The sequence below is a fragment of the Aptenodytes forsteri genome, unplaced genomic scaffold (genome assembly GCF_000699145.1).
Source record: "Aptenodytes forsteri isolate BGI_AS27 unplaced genomic scaffold, ASM69914v1 Scaffold482, whole genome shotgun sequence".
In the NCBI taxonomy this organism is placed as follows: domain Eukaryota; kingdom Metazoa; phylum Chordata; class Aves; order Sphenisciformes; family Spheniscidae; genus Aptenodytes; species Aptenodytes forsteri.
In genome coordinates, this window is record NW_008795046.1 from 1401295 (window position 1) to 1422472 (window position 21178).

The 21178-nt window shown below is 39.0% G+C and overlaps 1 protein-coding gene across 1 annotated transcript in view; it reads right to left on the reverse strand.

Moving 5' to 3' along the window:
• LARGE1 (LARGE xylosyl- and glucuronyltransferase 1) overlaps positions 1 to 21178 on the reverse strand; it is a gene marked incomplete at its 5' end in the record, with an annotated part of 153111 nt that overhangs the window by 53076 nt on the left and 78857 nt on the right. Inside the window, one exon of the mRNA XM_019471451.1 lies at positions 16047 to 16151. Coding sequence (XP_019326996.1) covers positions 16047 to 16151 — 105 coding nt within the window. The remainder of the gene's footprint in view (positions 1 to 16046; positions 16152 to 21178) is intronic.

Here is a 21178-nt window from a genome sequence, read left to right on the forward strand (position 1 = left end):
TAAGAGCACTGTAATGGGGAATGAACGCAAAATGAAGGACCATAAAGGAAGAGTACCGATAAACAGCAGCCTCGCAGGTTGACAGGAAGTGCCTAGAAAGAGCAGTGATAGGTTCTGTGTTGTTTCACGTCTTCATTAGTGGAAGGGGGAAGTGAACAGAATAGTAATGACATCTGCAAGTGACATTACAAGAGGTCTTACCAAAAAATAAATCATGGCAACTGTAGAGAAACATAACAGCTACACAGAAGAATATGAAATGGCAAAAAGCAGGCACTGGGAAAAGCTGCCCGAGGGGGTCTAGGACGATAAAACTAAAAGTAATAAGAAAGGAAATGTAGTCTGAATACTTAAGAAAAATTCTCCTAAACCCTTTGTGGCGAAATAACCTAAAAATGGCAGATAAATTGCTTTATTTCATGAGCCTTTAAAAATCAGACTACACAGAGATTAGCAAATATACCTGGAACAATCCTGCAATGGTTGGGATAGAACAAAGGAGGTTCCAGGTCATTCCTGTCTTCAGTTTCTATGACATGGCAAATTTCTTTCTAGTAAAACCTGGCACTGGCATGAATAAAAAGAAAACCTCTTCTGGCAGTGAATTTTGTGGCCTATTTTAGTTCTGTTTTCCATTTCAGTTCATCTGGTTCCCAAGGATGCTGGAACCTGTACTGGAGGGAGCTCCTTTCATCTTCAGTCAACCTTTCTGCTTCCAGCTGTTGAACTGGAAAGGGACGTATTGCCACAACATGCTACAACATATTTCTGCCAGTGTGTTTGTCTCCTCTCCAGCATAACCGAAGCCTATTTGGCGTACGTAGTGTGCGTGCATTAGCTTCTAAGAGAGCCACTGTGCATCGTCTGAAATTCCAGATCAATGTGAAGCAGATTCCTTGTGCTGCAGCAATAAACTGGGTGGGATAAGCTCCTCTCTGGCAGTGGATTTTTTCCAGCTGTCAAGAACTGTCAGCTTTGTTTCAATAGTGAAATACAACGGAGGATATTCTTTATTAAGAAAAATAAAGACTAATTGTAAGATTCAGTTAACTCTATAGTATTTATAATTTATAGACAATAAAACATTTTTTCTTAATTTCTTTAAGCCTCCAGTCTGAGGAGGAAAAGGGGAAATGTTTTAATATGTGCAGTATTCTCCAATTTTTTTGTCTTCCACTTTTATGCTAGCAGGAGATTACGGCATCGCAGCTAAAGAGATTATGCTGTCCTGAGGGGCTGTCATGGTAGCAGCAGCTGAGAGTAAAAGAGGCAGATGGGGTGGAAAAACTGGAATATATGTGAGAAAGGATGTATTAAATTGTGATGCAATCATGGCTATTGAAAATATTCACAAGCTTTTAATGTTCCATCGTCAAGACTAATTTCGATGTGGTTTCTATTTTAATTCACCTACAGGCTTGGGTTTAACACCTTTGTTCAGCCTCTGTTCAGGGCTTCTCGCACTGTGGAATTCTAATTTACTGCTGCCGTAAAAATAACTACTGGAGAATATTTATAGCAAATTTAAATATTTACTCATTAGTATTAGTGAGAATAAGAGATTTCTACTAAGAGGAGAATTTAATATTATTCACCTAATTAGAGTTATTTAGTGCAAAAGTAAAGCAAAAGCATGTGTGGGGGGAACTTTTATTAAATAGTTCATGCAGAGGAAAAATTACCTTTTCTTCAGAACAGAGCACTTCAGTTTTACTTCTATATTGTTCTGTTACCAAAAGCAAACATAACAAATGAACTAACTCCAATCTGCGCAATCAGTCTGCAGGCAAAGTGTCTGAAATAAGGAAAGGGAAATATTTGCCTCAGGACCTCCTTCTCTCAGAGTCAAATTGACTGAAATCTCAGACTAAATTCAAGATGACATACAGCTGAACATAAGGGGAAAAGGGACTTACTCTCAGCTGCTGTGTTGGGGGGAGGAAGAGACTGGAGGAAAAAAAAAAAAATCAAAGGAATATTTTATGAACATCTGGCCCCAGGCAGTGGGACTTCTCATCTTTTGATGAGTGCAGCATTTTCCTGCCCTAACCTACCTGAGAAAAACAAAGGGAAAGCTTGGCAGCAAATAAACGAAAAGAGGAGAGTGGCAACCCAAATGTCTCATGAGTATTAAACAAATTATGATCACCCACAGAACACCCTATTTTCCTTATCCTGAGGAAATAGTTCAGGCATATACAGAGATGCAAACATCTCAAAGAGCTCTTAGAAAAATAATGCTTTATTACTAAACCTGTGGAACACATCCTAGTCTAGTTTTTACTTGAATGGCATTTTCTCCCCCTGCTTGATGAGACTTTGCTTGAACTACCAAAATCTGACAGATTCTGAATTGCTCAAACAAACAAACAAACAGGAAAGCAAACAAACAAAGGAGTTTCTCAAAAATATAATTTCAGGACACACACAAAAAACCCCAGCCCCAAAAGCAAAACAACTAAAAAAAGGAATTTGGTGAATAGATTGGAGAAAACAGGGCAAAAAATCTGAATTAACATATTTGGGCTAAAATGTTTCAGTTGGGAAATACTGCAATTTTTTTTTTGGCACATTTTAAAACCCAACTTATTCTAAAATAATATTTTTCACTTCAAAATTGATACAAATTAAAAATCTTATTGAAAATGGTTACAAGACCCGAAAAGGAAAATAAATGTTTCATTCTGGGTCTAACAAAACTCTGGGGGTCACCTGAATTTTTTGTCTTTTTCCCATTTTTTTATTCAAACCGAATCAAATTTTTTGTCTTTCCAATGATTTGACTAAGCAATGGTTTCAGTAGATGCTTCAAGCCATCTCAGCAAAATAGTCTGGGGTTTTTCTTTTGTTAATCTGCTCCAGAACAAAATATTTCATTTCATTTTTCTGAATAGTAAATTGGAAGTTTGCAGAAACATCAGCAATTTCCCTTGGAATGCTACCAAGCATCACCACCTCTTGCCTCAGGAATACAGACTACGGCTTTTCCTGAAATTCAGAGAGGAATATATAGTAGAGCTGGAAGCAATAAACAACATTTTAACATAGAACAGAATCATTTACAGAAGTTATAGTGAAACTGGACAAGCTTTCAAACTCAATCAATTTATTACAATGGCCCTTTTAAGGTGGCTGAAAAAATACTCAGTGCTGTGGGGAAAAAAATGTAGCTACTAAGAGATCGTTTTCTGTAAGCACTACCTTGCCTGTTTCTTTCTGGTGGAACAGGATGCTTTTGTGAGCTGTTGAGGCAATGCCATATTATGTGAGCAGCATCTCAGAGCCTATCCTTGTCAGGTTTTTCAAAATTCTTCTCGAAACTAATCCCATTAACAGTGAACCAACTAGACAGATAGCAAGTAGATACCATTACAATATCTGAGAAAGACAGGCAAGACACACTTCAAAATATATTATAAAGCAATAGTGAGTTTTAAAAACATTACTGGGATTTTATAATACCTAACCAGCATACCAAAGACCATACACCAAACCAATGAGTCTCAGATGCTGTAAGAAATAATGTTAAATAGGGCTGACATTATGGAGATTTGCTGCAATAAGTAACTGACCCAGAGATTTAAGGCAGTGCAAACAACAGTAAGCTACCATGTTTTGTGAAACAGATTTGGCACAAAAAAGTTGAGTTCAGTTTTAGGTGCTATGGAACGGGCTTGTAGCTTCGCTATCCCAGGAGAAGCGCCATGATAGTGTTGACTGCTTAGTACTCTAGCAAATACTTATGCATGTTCTTTTAATTCCAATTTATTGTACCTGAAATCAATGGAAGTGGTCACAGTGTGTAATGCTAGGAATGCGACTATGCCTTTGCTGGATCAGGGCCCAAGTGCCCAGTTTTGCTAAGGACTGCATTTGGAATCCACTGGGCCACACCTCCACACCACTGACTGTGGCCTCTGCTCTCCACCCATAGTATCAAGAACAAATAGAAAAACACAAGTGTATGGCTGTTAGGGATTAAAAAAATTGAATTAAAGCTGCAAATCCACAACAAGCCACTGCATGCATTTTTAAATCTTCATTTTAAGTCTTTGTGTGGATGAAAATCACTGCATTTATTTCACTTGATTTAGAGACCATCTATCTAACTGCTGCTCATAATTCGACTAGCCGTATCATCAGTATAATAAAACCATAGCGTATGTCTATAGCTTTTAACACAGTATGACCAAAGGACTGTCATTCTAACACATTTTTGGAGTATCCTGATACATTATTTAATTATGAACTTACATGCACCAGGCCTTTTTCTCCAAAAAAGCCTTTCACAATGTAAAAAAACTAATAAAAACTTGCAGGGATGCACAATGTGTTAATTGAGAATAAACAATGACTCCACATTTGAACTTTTCTCTGAGAAAACTGAACAGGGCTGAGAAGCTGTTTTGAAATGGAAAGTGGGTGTCCCTCCGGGCATGGTGACAGAATGCAATATCCCTTGTTTTCTGTGCACATGTATTGAAAGCGAAGCTGTGATAAAGTGCATTTTGAAATGCAGTGCAGTCACTTTGTTGGGAGCCTGGTTCCCCTTGAAGCATTATAAACATTTTGTTTACACCTCCTGATGACCATTTAATGAAATGGAACACTTCTATTTTCTTTGTTCTCCTCTTCCGACGTATGCTGTTTCTCCTTAGGCAGAATTAAGATGAAGGATATACTCGAGCATGATTCTAACTTCTTATAGAGCTACTGACTGTAGCTCAGCATTTCCTAGTTTCCTAATTGTTTCTTTATTGTTTAGATGCTGTTCTTCCTGAGCAATTTGAAAAAAAGATACATATGCTTTGTATCTTCTCTTTAATGACTTCCATTTCTGGGCGAATTTCTCCAACTTTCTTAAAGCCCCAAAGGCTGCTACAGAAAAATTTCCTTGATTCAGGAGTCTAAAAGGTCTACAGGAGAGGAGTCATGAGCCATCAGACTTTTAGAAAGTCTATGGAGGAAAACCTCTGCTACTTAAAAACCATCCTGGTAAGTAATGTTCTCCCCTCCTATCTTCCAGAGTCTTGTGAAGAGAACTAACAATTCTGCAGGTCTCTCAGAGGTCAGCAAAGAAAAACCATCTTTAGACCAGAAGAAATTGGCCTTCTCTTACACAGATCCCAAGCGGTGCAAAGTCATACACTTTCCTGCCCAAATTGCTGATAAAGTTTTCCTAAATCCTATAATGGAAAACAACATGGCTGGCAAAAAACCAAATATTAGCAAACTCAGAAAGGGAAGCTAGAGTTTTTCCCAGCTGCTCTACTTGCTCTGGGCATCAAAGAAGACAGTAAGGATAGTAACCTTTCTCAAATCCCTCTGTTTTCTGAACCCTGCACAAAGAGTTGTAGGAGATGAAAACCACCTGTGAAGAAGCTCCTTACATGGGTTTTAAAAAGCTCCTCAGTTTTCTTATAGCCTTTGCACTCCCTGACCTTTGTAAGCATATAGGGTACAGAGATTACATTTTAAAGGCAGTGGAAAGCAAATATTCCAGGGACTTCTCAATTGGTAAACTAGGGAGATGGCTTCCAAGAAGGGAAAAAAAAACCCACAAGAGGCACATCATTAAATTCTCCTGAAATTCAAAAGATTGGGAAAGTTTTTGCTCGAAAAAATCCAGAAGTTGTAAACCTCAGATAACACAGCTCACTTCAGACCAGCACAGGGAGAGAGGAGGGAAGTTTCAGCTTCTATCTGCTGTAGCACAATGGCATTGACCGATCTAAATGGAGCAGAGGAGAGCTGTCTCAAAGATGCGTCTCACATCACTGCCATGCACAAATATCACCCAAAAGTTACTCAGTGTGCATCTCTGTACAAGTCTGGAAGTCATGATGGAGGTGCCAAAAGTTGACACTAACAAGAAGATGGTCAGGTACACATCTTATAAAGCACTTTGAAATGTGAGACTTAAAAAGAAAAGTGACATTGGGGAAATGTGGAAAATTTCTACAAAGTTTTAAAGAACTTTTCCTCTCTTCAATACTAAAAATGCAGTAAGTTCTTAAAACGGCAGGTTACCTGTGATTTCATTTGCCTGGGTGCTTAGGTGACTTCAGTTGAGAGGAAAACAAAGTCCCGGTTAAATACATATTTAAGTGATAAAGTCAGAAAGGATAATTTTTAGCTCTTGCATAACAGAAGCCATAGGATTTTTCAAAAATCAATTTGTGCTTTAACTAGAGCATAACTTCTAGAAAAAACATTCAGTCTTGATTTAAAAAATTACAATAATGGATAATCTATCACAAACTTTGGTAAGTTATTCCAATGCATAATTATTCTGATGAAGGATACTTCCCTTATTTCTAATTTGAACACGTCTTTGAACTTGCAGTCATTTGATCTTGCTGAACTTTTGCTAAATTGGCAAGCCCTCTATTAAAAAACGTTATTTTCTCCTGCAGATACAAATAAGCTACGATCAAACTATCCCTTGACCCGGTCCCAGATAAGCTCCTGGAGCCATTTTTCACAACTTTATGGGAAATTTTCCTGTATTTTCTTTGAACTTTGTTAATTTGTAAGTATTCTTCTTTGACCTGTGGAGATTAGACCCCGACAAGTAGCTAAATCTACATTTTAAAATATATCCAGTCCAAGAATTGATCCCTAGCACCCAGATCAAGAACTATGGAGTGGCTGTACACACACTATTCAGGGTCTAGCTCCTTTATTGAGAGGCTGGCCACGTTCATACTATAGTACTTGTCTCTGAGAGCCTAGTTTGTTTTCTTTCAGTCATAACAATTATTTTGTTTGCATTTCTCAGTTCTCAGATTATAATAATATATATAATAATATAATATAATAATAATAATAAAATATATAATATATATAAAATAACATAATAAAGAAAGTCATGTTACAATTTTCTAGATTGGAGAATTTTTAGCATGGAACTGAGGGTCTATGTTGTGTGCACTGGAGAATGTCATCAGGGCACGTGGGAATATTACAGTGTGTGAAGTCTTCTGATGCAGCGTTGAAGGACTGGAAAGTGGTGCCAAACGGAGTGTAGTCCTATCCATACTACCTTCCTGAAATATTTCCTGGAGTGAACTATCAACAAATTACACTCAATATATTTTTTTTTTCTTGACAAAAGAGAGGTTGCTCCCTGAGAAAGACAGGGTACCAACTAATTTCTGTGCCCTGTGGATGATCAGGGGGGCAAGAGTGAAGAATGAACTAGGGAGCTAAGTTATCTGACAGTGTAGACATCCAGCATGTTAGGAGTAAAGGGCTACACCCAATAGAAAAGAAATATATCTCCTGCACTCATACTTGAAATGTCCCTGTTTATACATCCAACGACCACACAAAGTATTTTGACAACCGTATTAAACCTGGAGCTTATGTTCCTCTGATTATCCATCCTGGACTGATTCTCACGCGTCCCTTCATTCTTTCTGAGTGTACAATTTTACATGTCAGTGCCTCAAAACACAGAAGTGCGAGTGAGTGTCACAACTCTACATCAAGCCAGAGTAACTGGACTTTGGGTGAGCTGTCCTGAACAGGAATCACAGAATAGTACAGACTGTACAGGGTTACAGTGTGGGAGTTCCAGTCATTGAACCTCTCTGTCTAGGCTTGTTTGGAAAAAGGGATCACACAAAGCTTGCTTCCATGGATAAAAAATGAGGAGGTTTGCTGGAATTCACTGAATATTTGCCTTGATGAAAGCAAGTACGTCTTCCAAAACTAATCTATCTTGGACTCTCCACCGAAGAATCACCCACCTATAAAAGAAAAAAATCTGTTTCTTGATCCTCAGCTCCTGTAAATCAGCTTAGGTCTATTTAACTCAAAGAGTCAGGCATTTATATCAGATCTGGACCTTATCCATGATGCTTACCTATGTTTTTTCCTTCCTCAGAAAGCAGCAAAAAGTGAAAGGTAACAGGGAACATTGCTTTAAATTATGTGGAGGTTTTTTTTGTTTTTGTTTTGATCCTCTCAAAAGCATCATATTTAATAGGGGTTGAAATGTCAACAATTTTACAAGGTTTCCACTTTGGACTAAGTGAAGAGGAAAAATGCACCCTGCACAGGTGATAATTATTTTGGCTGGTTTCTAATATTAACAGTAGTCCACAAGGCTAATTGTAGGGATGGGCACAATGAGTAAGAACCAGTCACAGCTTTTCTTGGTCTGGTGTTCAGTCAATGCCCTAGCAACAATAGAGGAAATGTGGCTCATGGGCTGAACAGCCTCTTAGGTATTTCTTTATAGTAGGATGACAAAGAAGTTTGGGGTTTTGCATTCAGAAGCAACTAGACAACTTTTTTTTCCCCCTCTTAATGGGCAGTTTATTGACTGGACGAGATTCAGAAGGAATAGAACATCCTAAGAAATGGGTTAGGGGAAGGAAAGCAGCAGCACAGAATGAACAGGCCTAAAAATTAACCACAGCGCTTTTTAAAAAAGGAAACACGATGTACTTTAATGCAATGATTTCATCCAAAGGTCAGCTGCAGGTCAATCCTTCCTGCATGACCATTTCTCTTCTAGTAACAGAGGGACAGGATTAGGTTCACAACAGAAATATAGGGATGCATTTGTGTAAGAAGAAAGTGTGTGTGGAGCTATTTAGCATGCTCATAGCCAAACTGAGGTTTAGCTTGGATAGGTGGACTATAAGGTGCCTAGAAGGTAAGTTGGACTGCCAAGCTCAAAGGGTTGCGTTCAGCAATAAAACATTCAGATGGTGGCCAGTTACAAGTGGTGTTCCACAAGAGTTGATACTGGGGCTGATACTGTTTAACATCCTGATTAATGAGCTGGAGATGAGATAGAATGCATCCTCAGCAACGTCACACATAACACCAAACTGGGGGCTGTGGCCAATACCCTGGGGATAGGGCTGCTATTCAGAGGGACCTTGACAGGCTGGACAAGTGGGCTAAGAGAAAGCTCATAAAATTCAACAAAAAGTCCTGCATGGAACTATTCCTGAATGGACAGTACAGGCTGGAAGACAAGCGGATAGAAAGGAGCTTTTCAGGAAAAGTCCTAGAGGGCTTGGTGGACAGCAAATTGAACATAAGCCAGCAGTGCGACCTTGCGGCAAAGAAGGCCAACCACATCCTGGGCTACGTTAGCCCCTTTAGGTCAAGGGAAGCACTTGTAAGACCACATCTGAAGTACTGTCTTGGATTCCTCAGTCAAATAAAGACACTGACATGCTGGACTAAGTCCAGCGGAGAGCAACCAAAATGGTCAGAGGCCTGGAGAACACGTATGAGGAGAAGCTGAGAGAACTGGGCTTGTTCAGCCTGGAAAAGAAGACGGCTAAGGGTATGTCTTATTGCTGTCCACAACTACTTAACGGAGCCAAACTCTTCTAAGAGATGCACAGAGACAGAATGAGAGGTAACTGACACGAACTGCAGCAAAGGAAATTCTAATTATGTATTAGAAATTTTTACTTTTATTAAAAAATTTTCTCACCAAGACAGTAGCCAAATACAGGAACAGGCTGCCTTGAGAGGTATCCTTGGAGATACTAAAAACTCAATTTAGGGGAAAAGGCCCTGAGCAACCTGAGTTGGATTTCAGTGGGAAGAGGACCAGAAGACCCCTGGAGATCCTTTCTGACCTAAACTGCCTAGAATTCTATGATCCTATTTGGGAAAGCTTCTCTTTTCACCGTCTCTGCTAAGGCCTTGAGAAGAACCGTGTAGAAACTATCTGTATATATAGGGTATTGCAGTGCTTCTGTCCTCCCCTGAGCTCAGTTTGACAAACACGGGTGGAGGAGGGAGGGTTGAGGAGCTACATCAGGAACAGTTAAAGTCAGGATGTAGCTGAACATAGAGACAGAAGAAAGACAATGGGGAAAGGAAAGAATTGAGCTGTTTCTTGAGATCTCAGTGTCCACTCAATTTTGCAGATTCTTCTTTCTCAAAAGTCTCTTGATATTTTTTTAGAGGGGAAAGGTTTGTCCTGAACCTAGTTTGCCCTAACACTAAAATGATTAAAGCATAGTGATTTCTGTAGCCAACAGCACCTAAGAGAGTGATCTGACTACGACCGAATTCAACTATTTTTTGTTGGCACTCTCTTAGAGGTGACAGCTTTGACACAAGGGCGTAGAAAGACATCTTAGTTACTCTGCTACTTTCTGTGACAGGCACCACGCTACCTGTTAGAGTCCAAAGATGGAATCCAACTGTGATGCCTCTTTCTTTGCTTTGGGACTACGGCTAAAACCTCCGTTTCTGTATCTACAACAATGAACTGTCTTTACACAATCACTTTTATGAGCACAATGAGAAACTGGAAAGTGAACTTGCACTTCAGAAGAAAAAGTACTGGTTTTACTATTGCTATGCATTTGTCTGGGGTTCTCCTGTCATGTAATAGAAGTTTTTGTTCTCAGTTTAGGCACCTGGATGCCTCTAGTAAGCTTTTATGTGCAAGTCTTTCATCTAAATTTAACCTGCTAATGATGGTCCCTCTACAATAAAGAGAGGGCATTTCAGAGTGCTGGACAACATAATTACTCATCAAGCTACGTATGTTCGCATAAAGAACTGTCTTGATCAGGCTAAAAATACTACACTTCAGAACGATTCTTTAAATCATTAGATTGGAATACTACATACTTATGCCCTATTTATGTACATTACATGGACAACCTTACATTATGAACTCAGGTCAGACCAGTAAAGAACCCCAAACTAGGACAATTTAATCAACTAAAAAGAAATACTTTTTATTTACAGCAATACAATGGAAACTAGAATCTGGTATACACTGTCTGAATGCCATTGTTTTTTTATCACAGGTTTCTTAGGAGATGAAAGTTTTCAGTGTTTCAAAGAAAGTCAGGTGTTGTTTTTAAAAAAAAAGTTATTGAAGGGTCTGATAGATTCAATTGCTAAGGAGCAGAGGATGTATCTCAGAGAATGCAATGAACGGTAGACTAATTCAGCTGCAGCAATGCCATTACTACATGGATAGGCCTCTCAAACTAGAGGCACCATTTCAAAATCAAATACATATTGACCCTCATTTCAGAAATGTCAAGCGTGCTGTAAACAAGTTCTCAGTACATCACATGCTTTAGAAACTGCATGAGAAAGACTGGAAAGGAAGCTATTCTTTGAGGGTAGTCAGATTTAAGATGATAGCTTATTTTTAAGTGCAAGCTACAGAGTATAGCCAACAAAGATAGGGATGTGGTCATCAAAAGCAGAATTATCATTTTAGCCCCCCACCTGTTGAGCCTAAAAGCAACAATGTGTTGGCACTTCCTAAACTACTACCTGTACAATGTGCATGATACCTGTACTTCAAATGCCTCTTTGTGCGTTATAAAGCATGTGTATCAGTATGCTTTGCACTGATAACAATATTGGCTGAATGAGCTCACAGTATCTTAAAGAAGGAATAATCTAATCCAAAAAACTGGTACAGTGTGAATCTGAGTAGGGGAAGAAAGTGCTACTTTTTGCCTTGACATTGGTGTTGGACTTAATTTGTTCTTTTTTTTAATTGTTAAAATGTATTTTTCTTCTGTTTGCAAAGGCTCCTGTACTTACAACCAAACCTAATGATATCAATTCCTGTACCAAAGGTGACTAATGTTCTACGTAATGGGAGGTAGGAATATTGCAATGGCTTTCAGAGAGGGCATGGCTAAACTGAGTCAGGCCCTGATAGTGGGTATTTAAAGGTTCTATAAACCATGAGTTTTCTGACTTCTTCATTCACTGAGACAATTTGGAAAAATCTCCTCTCAAGCAACCACTATACTCCTTTCTTTACACCATGGAGAAAAGCACTAGTTTTAGTCAGAATCTATGGAATATAATTTGTAAATTAGTGCTATATTCAGATGGCTGTCATGAAATTCTGACTCTTCCAGGGGGAAAAAAAGGCATTTGGTAACAGATCTACCCATAATTAGGCAACAATAACTATTTAAAGCATTAATTGTGAGGATTTCTGAAAAACAGAAATGTCTGATTAAATTAAAAGCACTCAGCACTTCTTAACATCAGATCCATTATCATAATGTCGTGAGCAGAAGCCCGTGGGGCTCAGATGAAAGCGGTTATCGTGTTTCCGGAGCAGGACCGCAGGCAGTTCCATGACCACCACTACTCCATTTTGCACTGCTTTACTAGTCATTTGCTTTCTGCACTGAAGACACATAGTGTCATCGCAATGAAGCACAAGATGTGATCCAGTCTAATTTCATATAAACAGTCTGCCCTACGCTTGTCTTTATTATTCACAATTGTTAAATATTATGCAAAAATGACATAACATATGCTTCCCATTTCCAATTAATCTTCCATAGGTCCTTTTTTTCAGGGAAACAATAAAGGAAAGAGATTCGTTCTAGCATTCTTCCAGTCATTACAAACATGGGAGTAATGATGCACGGTGCACATGTAGCCTGGTAGTCGTTAGGTGCTAGCCATTCCCTTCTGTTCTCAATCCACAAATCTGGTAATGTGACATCTCTCAGTGTGGGAGTATGAATCCTCAGTTCAAGCTGTTGAGACACCTCCTTACAGTATCTAGTAGTTGCACTGAGGCAGTGTATTTCAGACGAGCCTCAAATCCTCAGGACGGGCTTCTGTAGTCTAGAAGTCTGAAATCCCCTGGACCAAAGTTTTTACAAATGCCCCCCTGGCACCGAAATTACAGGCACAGATCCATCCTAAAGCTCCATTTGAAAGGCATGGAGTCCATTCTCAGCTGATGTAAGTTGGCCTTGCTGCACTAAAGCCAGAGATGCCAGGGGTGATTCACACCAGCTGAGGAAGCGGCCTGAAATCATGGTAACAGTCACCAGAAACTGCTTTTAAAAGCTATTCTCCACTATGATGGAAAGTATAAGGCAGACAAAGTACTAAAAGCTTTTATGTTTAGACTTTCTTTGACAAGATATTTTTCTGAGGACTAAGATGACTGTTACTCCAGAAATGAACATCAAACCATATAGTGCAATTCTGCAGCTGTCATTTTAACATCTGTAAAGACAAAAATCATAGTGTGGCTCAGGCAATACTTTTGAAAGCACAGTTTAGTCAGTGAAAGACAATATAGATTATACAGAGAGAAAAGTGCGCTTTAGCTAATGTATGAGGAGTCTGTAAGAGTTAATCTCGGTGTAGACAAGCAAAATGGAATGGACGATATATAAAAAAAGTATTTGATTAAGCAGCTTACTGCATTTCGGCCAATGAGGTACAGAAAAAACATGGGTACCTTTGTGGTACAGAAGGAACTGTGTTTAAAATGGCTTCAGGAAGGGAATGTTATTTCAAATAAAGAATGGTTCTAACTAAGAACATTTTAAACACCAATTAAATTGTCACTGAACTGACTTTTGAGTTTGATCTGGTTTTCCTAAGATTATATTATCATGGACTAAAGTATGACTTGGATTATCAGCCTGTGCAAATGAGGAAGAAGGATGAAAACCAACCAAATAAAATCTTTCCTTGAAAATCTGTATTGGCTGTCAGGAGATTTGGCCTGTGCACACAGGAATAGGAGAACGCATATGCTTACTGGGTTTAAAGAGCTAGTGGAGAAGGAACAAACACACCTTTAGCTTTAAAGTATCTGCCTTCTGGGACTCCCCCAACCTATATGTTGTCCAGAGTGGCTCAGACATAGAAAGGTAGGAGTGAAATATAAATTATTTGCTTCAGAAATTGGGAGGAAGCAGTGGAAGAACTTTGACTTTGAGGGGTGCTTCTGCATCAAATCTGCCAGGGTTGGGTCTGGCTGAAGAGGCTCACATAAAAATCTCTTTTCTTAGGATTGTATCCCAGGACTGTAGTAAACACTCTCCCAAGAGCAAGAGCAAAGTCCGTCTGAGAGCTTCCCCCTCATCCAGCTTTGTTTAGCTCATTCAAGTTTCAGGGTTCTGGGGGCCCTTTTACTGTTCCTAAGTACAACTCTAAGCACCTGAATTTCTGCCTCTTCCCCTTCCTGGCCCACTCTTTCATGAATGTTTGGCTTAGAGTTACTGCCTCTCTTTCCTGCTCCCCCTTTTAGTTTTCTGAAACCTCCTTGGCCACAGTGTTGTGTTCAGTGTCAATTATTTTAATTTACTGAACACATCAAACAAGCTCCAGTTTCACTTGGTATTTCATCTTCCTTGAGAAATTTATACCTCTAATCTCTGCTAGATTACTGAAGCAAACAATGAATTCAATTAAGAAAATCATAGTAAATGATGCTGATTCCGTCAATAACATCATTTGCTACTTCTCAGAGGTTGCACTGTTTCACTCAGTGACCTCTTGTTCCATGTACTTGAAAAAACATCATTCCACTTCTTATGATCACTTGTCAATCTTCCATTCATTATCTACCTTCTGGTTTTCTTTCTAAAAAAAAGAAAGTTTTTATAACTGCAGGTGAGTTGTCTGAAGAAAGAAATTGTGAGCAGACTAAAATCATGGGCAGAATTATGCATGGCCTGGCAGGTATGTGTTAACACAAACCAAGAATTAACACATGCAATGTATGTAAAGGACTGCAGACATTCAATTATTTTTGCTTTCAGTGGAAGAATTTTGTGATATACTGACATTTGGTGTCCCTATAAAACATTTGGAACAGTAAGTTAAGACAATATAAATTAAAGCTTTACAGCATTTTTATTTACATAATTGCATTTTAGATACTACCCACCATACATTTCTGGGTTATTCTAATGTTATGTGGTTGTGACACATTTCTCTCCGCCAGCATTAAAATGTCAGAAAGGGAAAAGCAAAAATGCAGCAGAAAGAAACTAACTATAAAAGGTAGTCATCTCTCAGTAGAACAAAAGATACTGCTTTGTGGTGTAACACTGAACATAATTAACATCAACAAATTTAGCTGTGTATAACATAAGCTTTCAGGTTTCAGGACAAATCCATGAAACCTAGCTCTGTCTCATGCTTTTGGGGGGGGCAGGGGGAAGGGTGCGCAGCCCAAGCCTTTATATATGCAATTGTGCTCTGGTAAGTGGAGAACCAGGAAACAAACCTCTTTTGCCAAAATCTTGTATCATATCTATCTATGTTCTAATAGGCTGTTCTTTTGAACATTTTCACAGAACAGAGATGCTTTGCAGAGGCTGAAATACAAATTCACAAAAACTGGTGTGATTCCCCCAAATATACAAAGGAATATAGAAATACAGATGACACAAACACAACTTGTGCAATCCTTTTTCTAGTTAGTCTGTTTAATTCAATCCAATTTATTTTGGATTGAAAAAAAATCCAAAAATCCACTATTATGGTGAATAATTTCCTGATAGTGCAGGGATATTTAAATGGACTCATCTTTTCTAAATGGAGGCTTCACCATCTGTTCTGCCCCTTTATTACAAATAGAGAGGGAACCTAACTCACTGCATCAGCATGTAAAGCCTAGCATCAAAATGATTTAGATGTATGTGTGTGTTCTTTATGCACCTGGTATGTTTTCTCACATGCCAAACACAAATCAGTGGGAAGACCTGACTCTTGTAATCTAATAAATTGTCTGATCTAGTGCCTTTATTCCTTTCTCATGGCAGCAGAAATTGATGGCCAGTAGTTTGCATTTTATTAGGACAATTATGACCCTGTTGCTGTCCTGCAGGAGTTATATCTTTATTGGGCTGACATTTTGTGATACCATTTACCTCTCTACAGAAAATGAGCCTTGATTCCTTTTCTCTCCCTCTTGCTGGGCCTACGTATGCTTCATCATGGACAGAAATCTTGTAGGAGATGTGCTCAGGGTGTGTCATACTGCTGAAAAGCTCTGTCCTTCCTCAAAGGATGCCATACAATTTCTCTTAAGACCATTTAGAGAAGGAACATATTCTCCTCAGAGTAGCACAGGACCAGAAACTCCAAAATGCACCACACTGCATCATTTTTACTGCTTTAAATTACAAGTTTTGCAGTAGGTTAGGAAGGGAGGTGCAAGTTACCACATCTCATACTCTCTATACCAGGAGACTGATTGCACGCCCAATGCAAATGTTAATTCAAAGAAAACCCTCAGGGCCTACCTGTGTTGTAGCCCCTCCCAAGCGCTGGCCAGGGCCGATGATTCTTCCACAGGTTGCCCAAATACCAATCGCTCTGGTTCTCCACCAAGCCAAGAACCTGCTGCCCTGAAAATGAGCAAATTGCAAAAAGATCGTGAGACAAAAGGCAGTCAATCAATGGAAAACAAACATGAAATCTGGAGAGGGACAGCCAGTGGAAAAAGAATACAGAAGTTCGGGTGCTGCCTTCCTTTCACGCCTTCGGAAGATGCCTGCTTATGTAACAGACAGCAAGCCTGGCACAGCAAACTCAGCACGGCTCATTTCTTTCCTTCTCCCCTGGCTAGTCGGAGTAATTAAACACTGTGGGAACCTTTGTCATGCTGACAAAAATATATCACCCAGATAAATCTGAATGCTGCTTGATTTTGGAATACAATGATGGAGAATCCTCCTAGTGAGAAGTAACTGTTGGTAAAATGATCATCTAATATGAAGATCTGTTCATACTCTGATGGAGATAATATAATTGAAGAACAAAGCTCAGTATAACAAATTATTCTCTTCCCATGCCTCCCCCCTACTAGTTTCAGGGATTTTTTTCTCAGTCACAAAGGAAATCCCTTGGATTCTAAGAGTTTACCTACATAAGAAAGTTGCACTGTTTTAATTTAAGAGAGTAATTTAAAAGTCATTTAGATAAGCCTGTGTGGAATGCTGCATAGAAATTATGATTTCAGTTTTACATGGGCTTATTTTGGTTTAGCTTACATTGATTAGCAGCTGGCTTCAGCTAGAGTAAAACGTGTTTTAAATCAAATGTGTCTAGAAGGTTTGCACTGCTTAAAAATCAACTGAAAAGTGAATGTTTGTATAGATAAGGACTTAATTATCTATCCTGAAATGTGCTGTATAAAATGTAAATAAGAGAAGTGATTGAAATGATGCTCTGGTGACGGAGGATGGAGGGAAGGGGAAAACTGCATTTGGATCTAGTCAAAGAAAGGAAAGGGAATGGTGTTTTGACAGAGGGACCCGCTCAGTGAGGGCACTAAGACTGGGATTGGAAATTATTTTGCAACCTTTTGAGAAAGCAATTAAGCATCATGCTCTGAAGGCACACTTTCAAATCCCGGCTGTGCTCATAAAACTGGGTATATGGTCACAGCAGTGCACTGAAAGGATTAAATGATCATTACATGTTGCTTATGTAGGACCACAACTGTATTACTAAAATTTCAGTATGGCCCAAGACAAGATTGGGCTGAGAAGCAAGACATAAAGACAGAAGTGATTAATTCAATTTTATAATCGGCTAGGAAGACATTAGGATAGGTCAGGTGATTGCGATACTCTCCTGCGGTATCTCTAATTCAGTGGAACATCAGTAACCCCCACATGTGTCTTGAATGCTGTTTCAAAGAGTATGAGCAGCAGTGAGTGGCCAATGCATATAACAAATAAATCAGAACATTACGAAAGCATTCAAGGAGGGAACGGAAATCAACCTAGAAATAACCTTGAGAGATTACCAAGTCCACTCCACACCACTGTTCAGGATCATCCTACTCTATCCTAACCACAACATGCCAGTCCTCAGCAGACCTCATTTTCTAAAGATGTCTCTCCTTTTCCATTATATAGTATATATAATATATATATTTAGTTTTCCACATTATACTCCATAACTCATTTTTTAAGAAGGTGGAAAATCTGGGGGAGAGCAGAAAGGATCATATAAAAGACCACCACACATTTATCACCCCATTGGTGCTACTGAAAACTGGTAATATTAACAGAGTGCAATGCACAATAGAATGAAGGAAATGACAAGTTAGAGGCAGATGCATCCTAAGCAACTGATGATTTGTTCATACAAATAAACTGTAGTATCTCTCAACCTGTGAGACACATGGAACACACCAGACAGCACATGAGGTGTCACAAGCCATATATTGTGAGGAAATATGAAAGGGATCTCAACTGGCTGAAACAAGTCTTAGCCAAAAAAGGCTGAAGGGCACAATTTAAACATTTGTTGATTCTGTGCTGGAAGACTGCCTGTTCTTTATAACCACTCCCTTACAGATGAGGCAGAATAAATCAAAATAAGAAACTACCATGGTTAGTAAAGGATGAGAAAAAAACCCAATTAAAAATGCAGGTGCAGCTGGGCTGGAATGGATTGGCACAGCTGGTAGGAAGAGAGTGACCCTGCCCATATTCTAACAGCGCATTTCACAACTCAGCAGTCCACAGATCCTTCTCAGGATAGTACTGCTAACATCAAAAGAAATGTTAGAATTCCATTTGCAAGAAGCGGATACTGAACTTACCATGGAGCATCAATCTGCTTTCATTATTTTAGCCCCATGCATTTCCCAACAAGCCACAGATTTCAGCCTTCAAACTGATGAATAATAAAAAATGAACAAACCTTGCCGCTTGTTAATGGTTTTCCTTTCCCACCTACCAGTTCAAAATCTCAGTTCTGACAATGTACCCCTGAAATACTTATTTCTCAGTTATTATTTCTCATGCTAAGATAAACTGAAAAGGCTCAGGAAATTATGTTCGCACATATTTATTGTAGCTGTATCATTTCCTTCCCCTTTTTCCCTTTATTTTTGAAGACACCAGAACAAATCCTGCTCTCACCAGTATTCCTTGAGGTTTGATATGGGACATGGATGAAGGCAGAAATTAACATCATGTAAGCTTTAGGGCTTAGATACATGGATCAGATAATGTGACTTACTGTGTATCAACTGAGCTGGAATAACTGCCTGTACATGTCCTTTTAGCTAGTCACAAATACAAAGTAAAATGTGTTAGCTAACACACTTCAGCTTGCTTTTGCAATGGTCTGGGAATGCGCACGTGTTCACGTACTGTCCTAGGGTAGTGCATGCAACTTGTCAAGCTGTTGTAACTTGCTGGTGTCTAAAAACCTACTAGGCAGATGTGATGGCTTGTCTCCCAAGCCACCTTGCAGAAAGTTATGAAGATATGTTTTGTATCTTCTCTAGTTATATTTCTTTTTTCTCTAGCCTGCAGTAGTGTTGCTGTCTCTGCCAAAGAAGAATATATTTTTATTTCCCTTTACATTGTCTCTATGATCTTGACTTAGGGCAGAAGTGATCAGGAAACTAGAACTTCAGCTGCATAGCAAATATTAATGGTTCCAAAAAGTGTTTTCATTCTGAATCAGTATAGAGAAAAGAAATTCAGAAATATTCTCTGGAAAAAATTCCCCAAATATTTTGATCTGAAGATATCAAAATAACCACATCTAAATGTACAACCCTTCTTATTTTAAATAATATCAAACAATATGGCACATAATACAGATGCATAATATATACTGTATTATTCTATTTATCTAAAAGTTCAAACAAAATAAAATCATAAGCTTTGCCCTTCCAATTTTGAACAACTAAAAATGTTTCACTCAAAACTTTCACTAAAATTTTGTTATATTAATGAATCATTGTAAGACTATGTCTAGTGTATCTGAGCATTACCAGTTTTTTCATTTAGTTATTTGCTTTTTCAAATGCATTATGAAGTTACAGAAATGAAGCACTGGCCAAAGCAATGCATGGTGTCGAGCAGGCACAATGAACGCTCTCCTTGCCCACAGTTCTCTGACCATCCATCAGCCCCAACCTGTCCCTTTGCCACTCTTCACGTCTTCCCCACAAGGCGCATGCAATTCTGCAGAAACTTTCACCAGCTTCATTTCACCTCTGATAATACCGGAATCTGAATTCAGATTTTCTGAGGAGAAAGACTAGAGTTCCCTGCCACCATGGACTTTTGTAAAAGGCAAGCATAAAAGAGTTATGTGAGTTATTCTTCCAGCAGATGAGAACACGGTGGCTACCATAATGAATTTGAATTGTTCAGCATTTTGAGCTGCCCCTTTCTTCTTCCTAAGTCTTATTATAATAAAACACTATCACTAGCAACAAAAGCTCTGTCATTGTTTTCTGCTCTGGCCCTGCAGTTATGATTAAGTGCACTCCTCTCACTCTCTGTTACTCCAGGTACAAGTTAGCTTATGAAAATGAAGCTGTCTTTCTTACTTATTCATACATCACCACTAACAGCCAGACAACAGAAAACAAGGCTATGATTCTGGCATGACCATGGTGAAAAATTATCGAGCAGGCAGAATTACAGCTGGATTGTCAGGAACGGGGCTGTATGCTGCCTGGCTGCAGGACGAGACTTCTCCAGAAGGCAGTTGCGCAGCTACAGCATTTTGCACAGTACAGCTCCCTGACAGCTCTCACATGATGAGAAGTACTTCTCTCCTTGCAAAAGCTTAGCTGTTGCTGGGAAGAGGTTTCCATGGAAAATCAGATACTTCTGAGCCTGACAACTCAATGCCTTCAATTCTGTTTTCACTACATAGATTTTTGATGGCTAACGGAGGGGAAAGCATGATCCTCTAATTCAGGCATTGAAGGGGACTCCAGATCTCATCTCAGCTCCTAGCTCAGATACTGATTTCTTGGGTGATACTGGACAGGTCACATAACAGCCTCTTGCTTGATTCTCCCTTAATAAAAATGGGGAGAACAATAACTTTTTACTCCTCTCCCATTTTGTCTGTCTCACATATTGCACGTATAAGCACTCTGAGGTAATAACTGTGTGTTAGTTTGTACTGAAAGCGTAGCAGCAGCTGTGTGTGGCCAGGCTGAAGCTCCATCCAGCACAGTACTGTGTCTCCAGCAGCAGGGAGTAGCAGCTGTGCAGTAATGGAGCACAACAGGGCAGCTGTATGGTGGCGCTCCTTAATAGTGGTCCTCCGGCTTCCAGTGACTTGTGGCATATGACACATCTGAAGAAGTATCACTTTTTATTTATGTTGAGCCTGGTATCTGCTAGTTTCATTTGGTGCCCAGAACAATCTTGGTGCCTGTGAACAATATTTTCCTATCATCTGCCCTGATTTTTTCCCAGTTTTAGAGAATTTTATCTTCTCTAGAGTCTTTGGTACAAAGGACCCTAACCTCAGCTCTTGTCTTGAGGTATTTTGCTATTACAAACAATCATAACAGTAGTAAAAAATTATAGGTATTACAACTATTTTCAACATCTTCTTTAGTGGAAGCCTTTTTTTTCTCTTTTTTTTTTTTTCT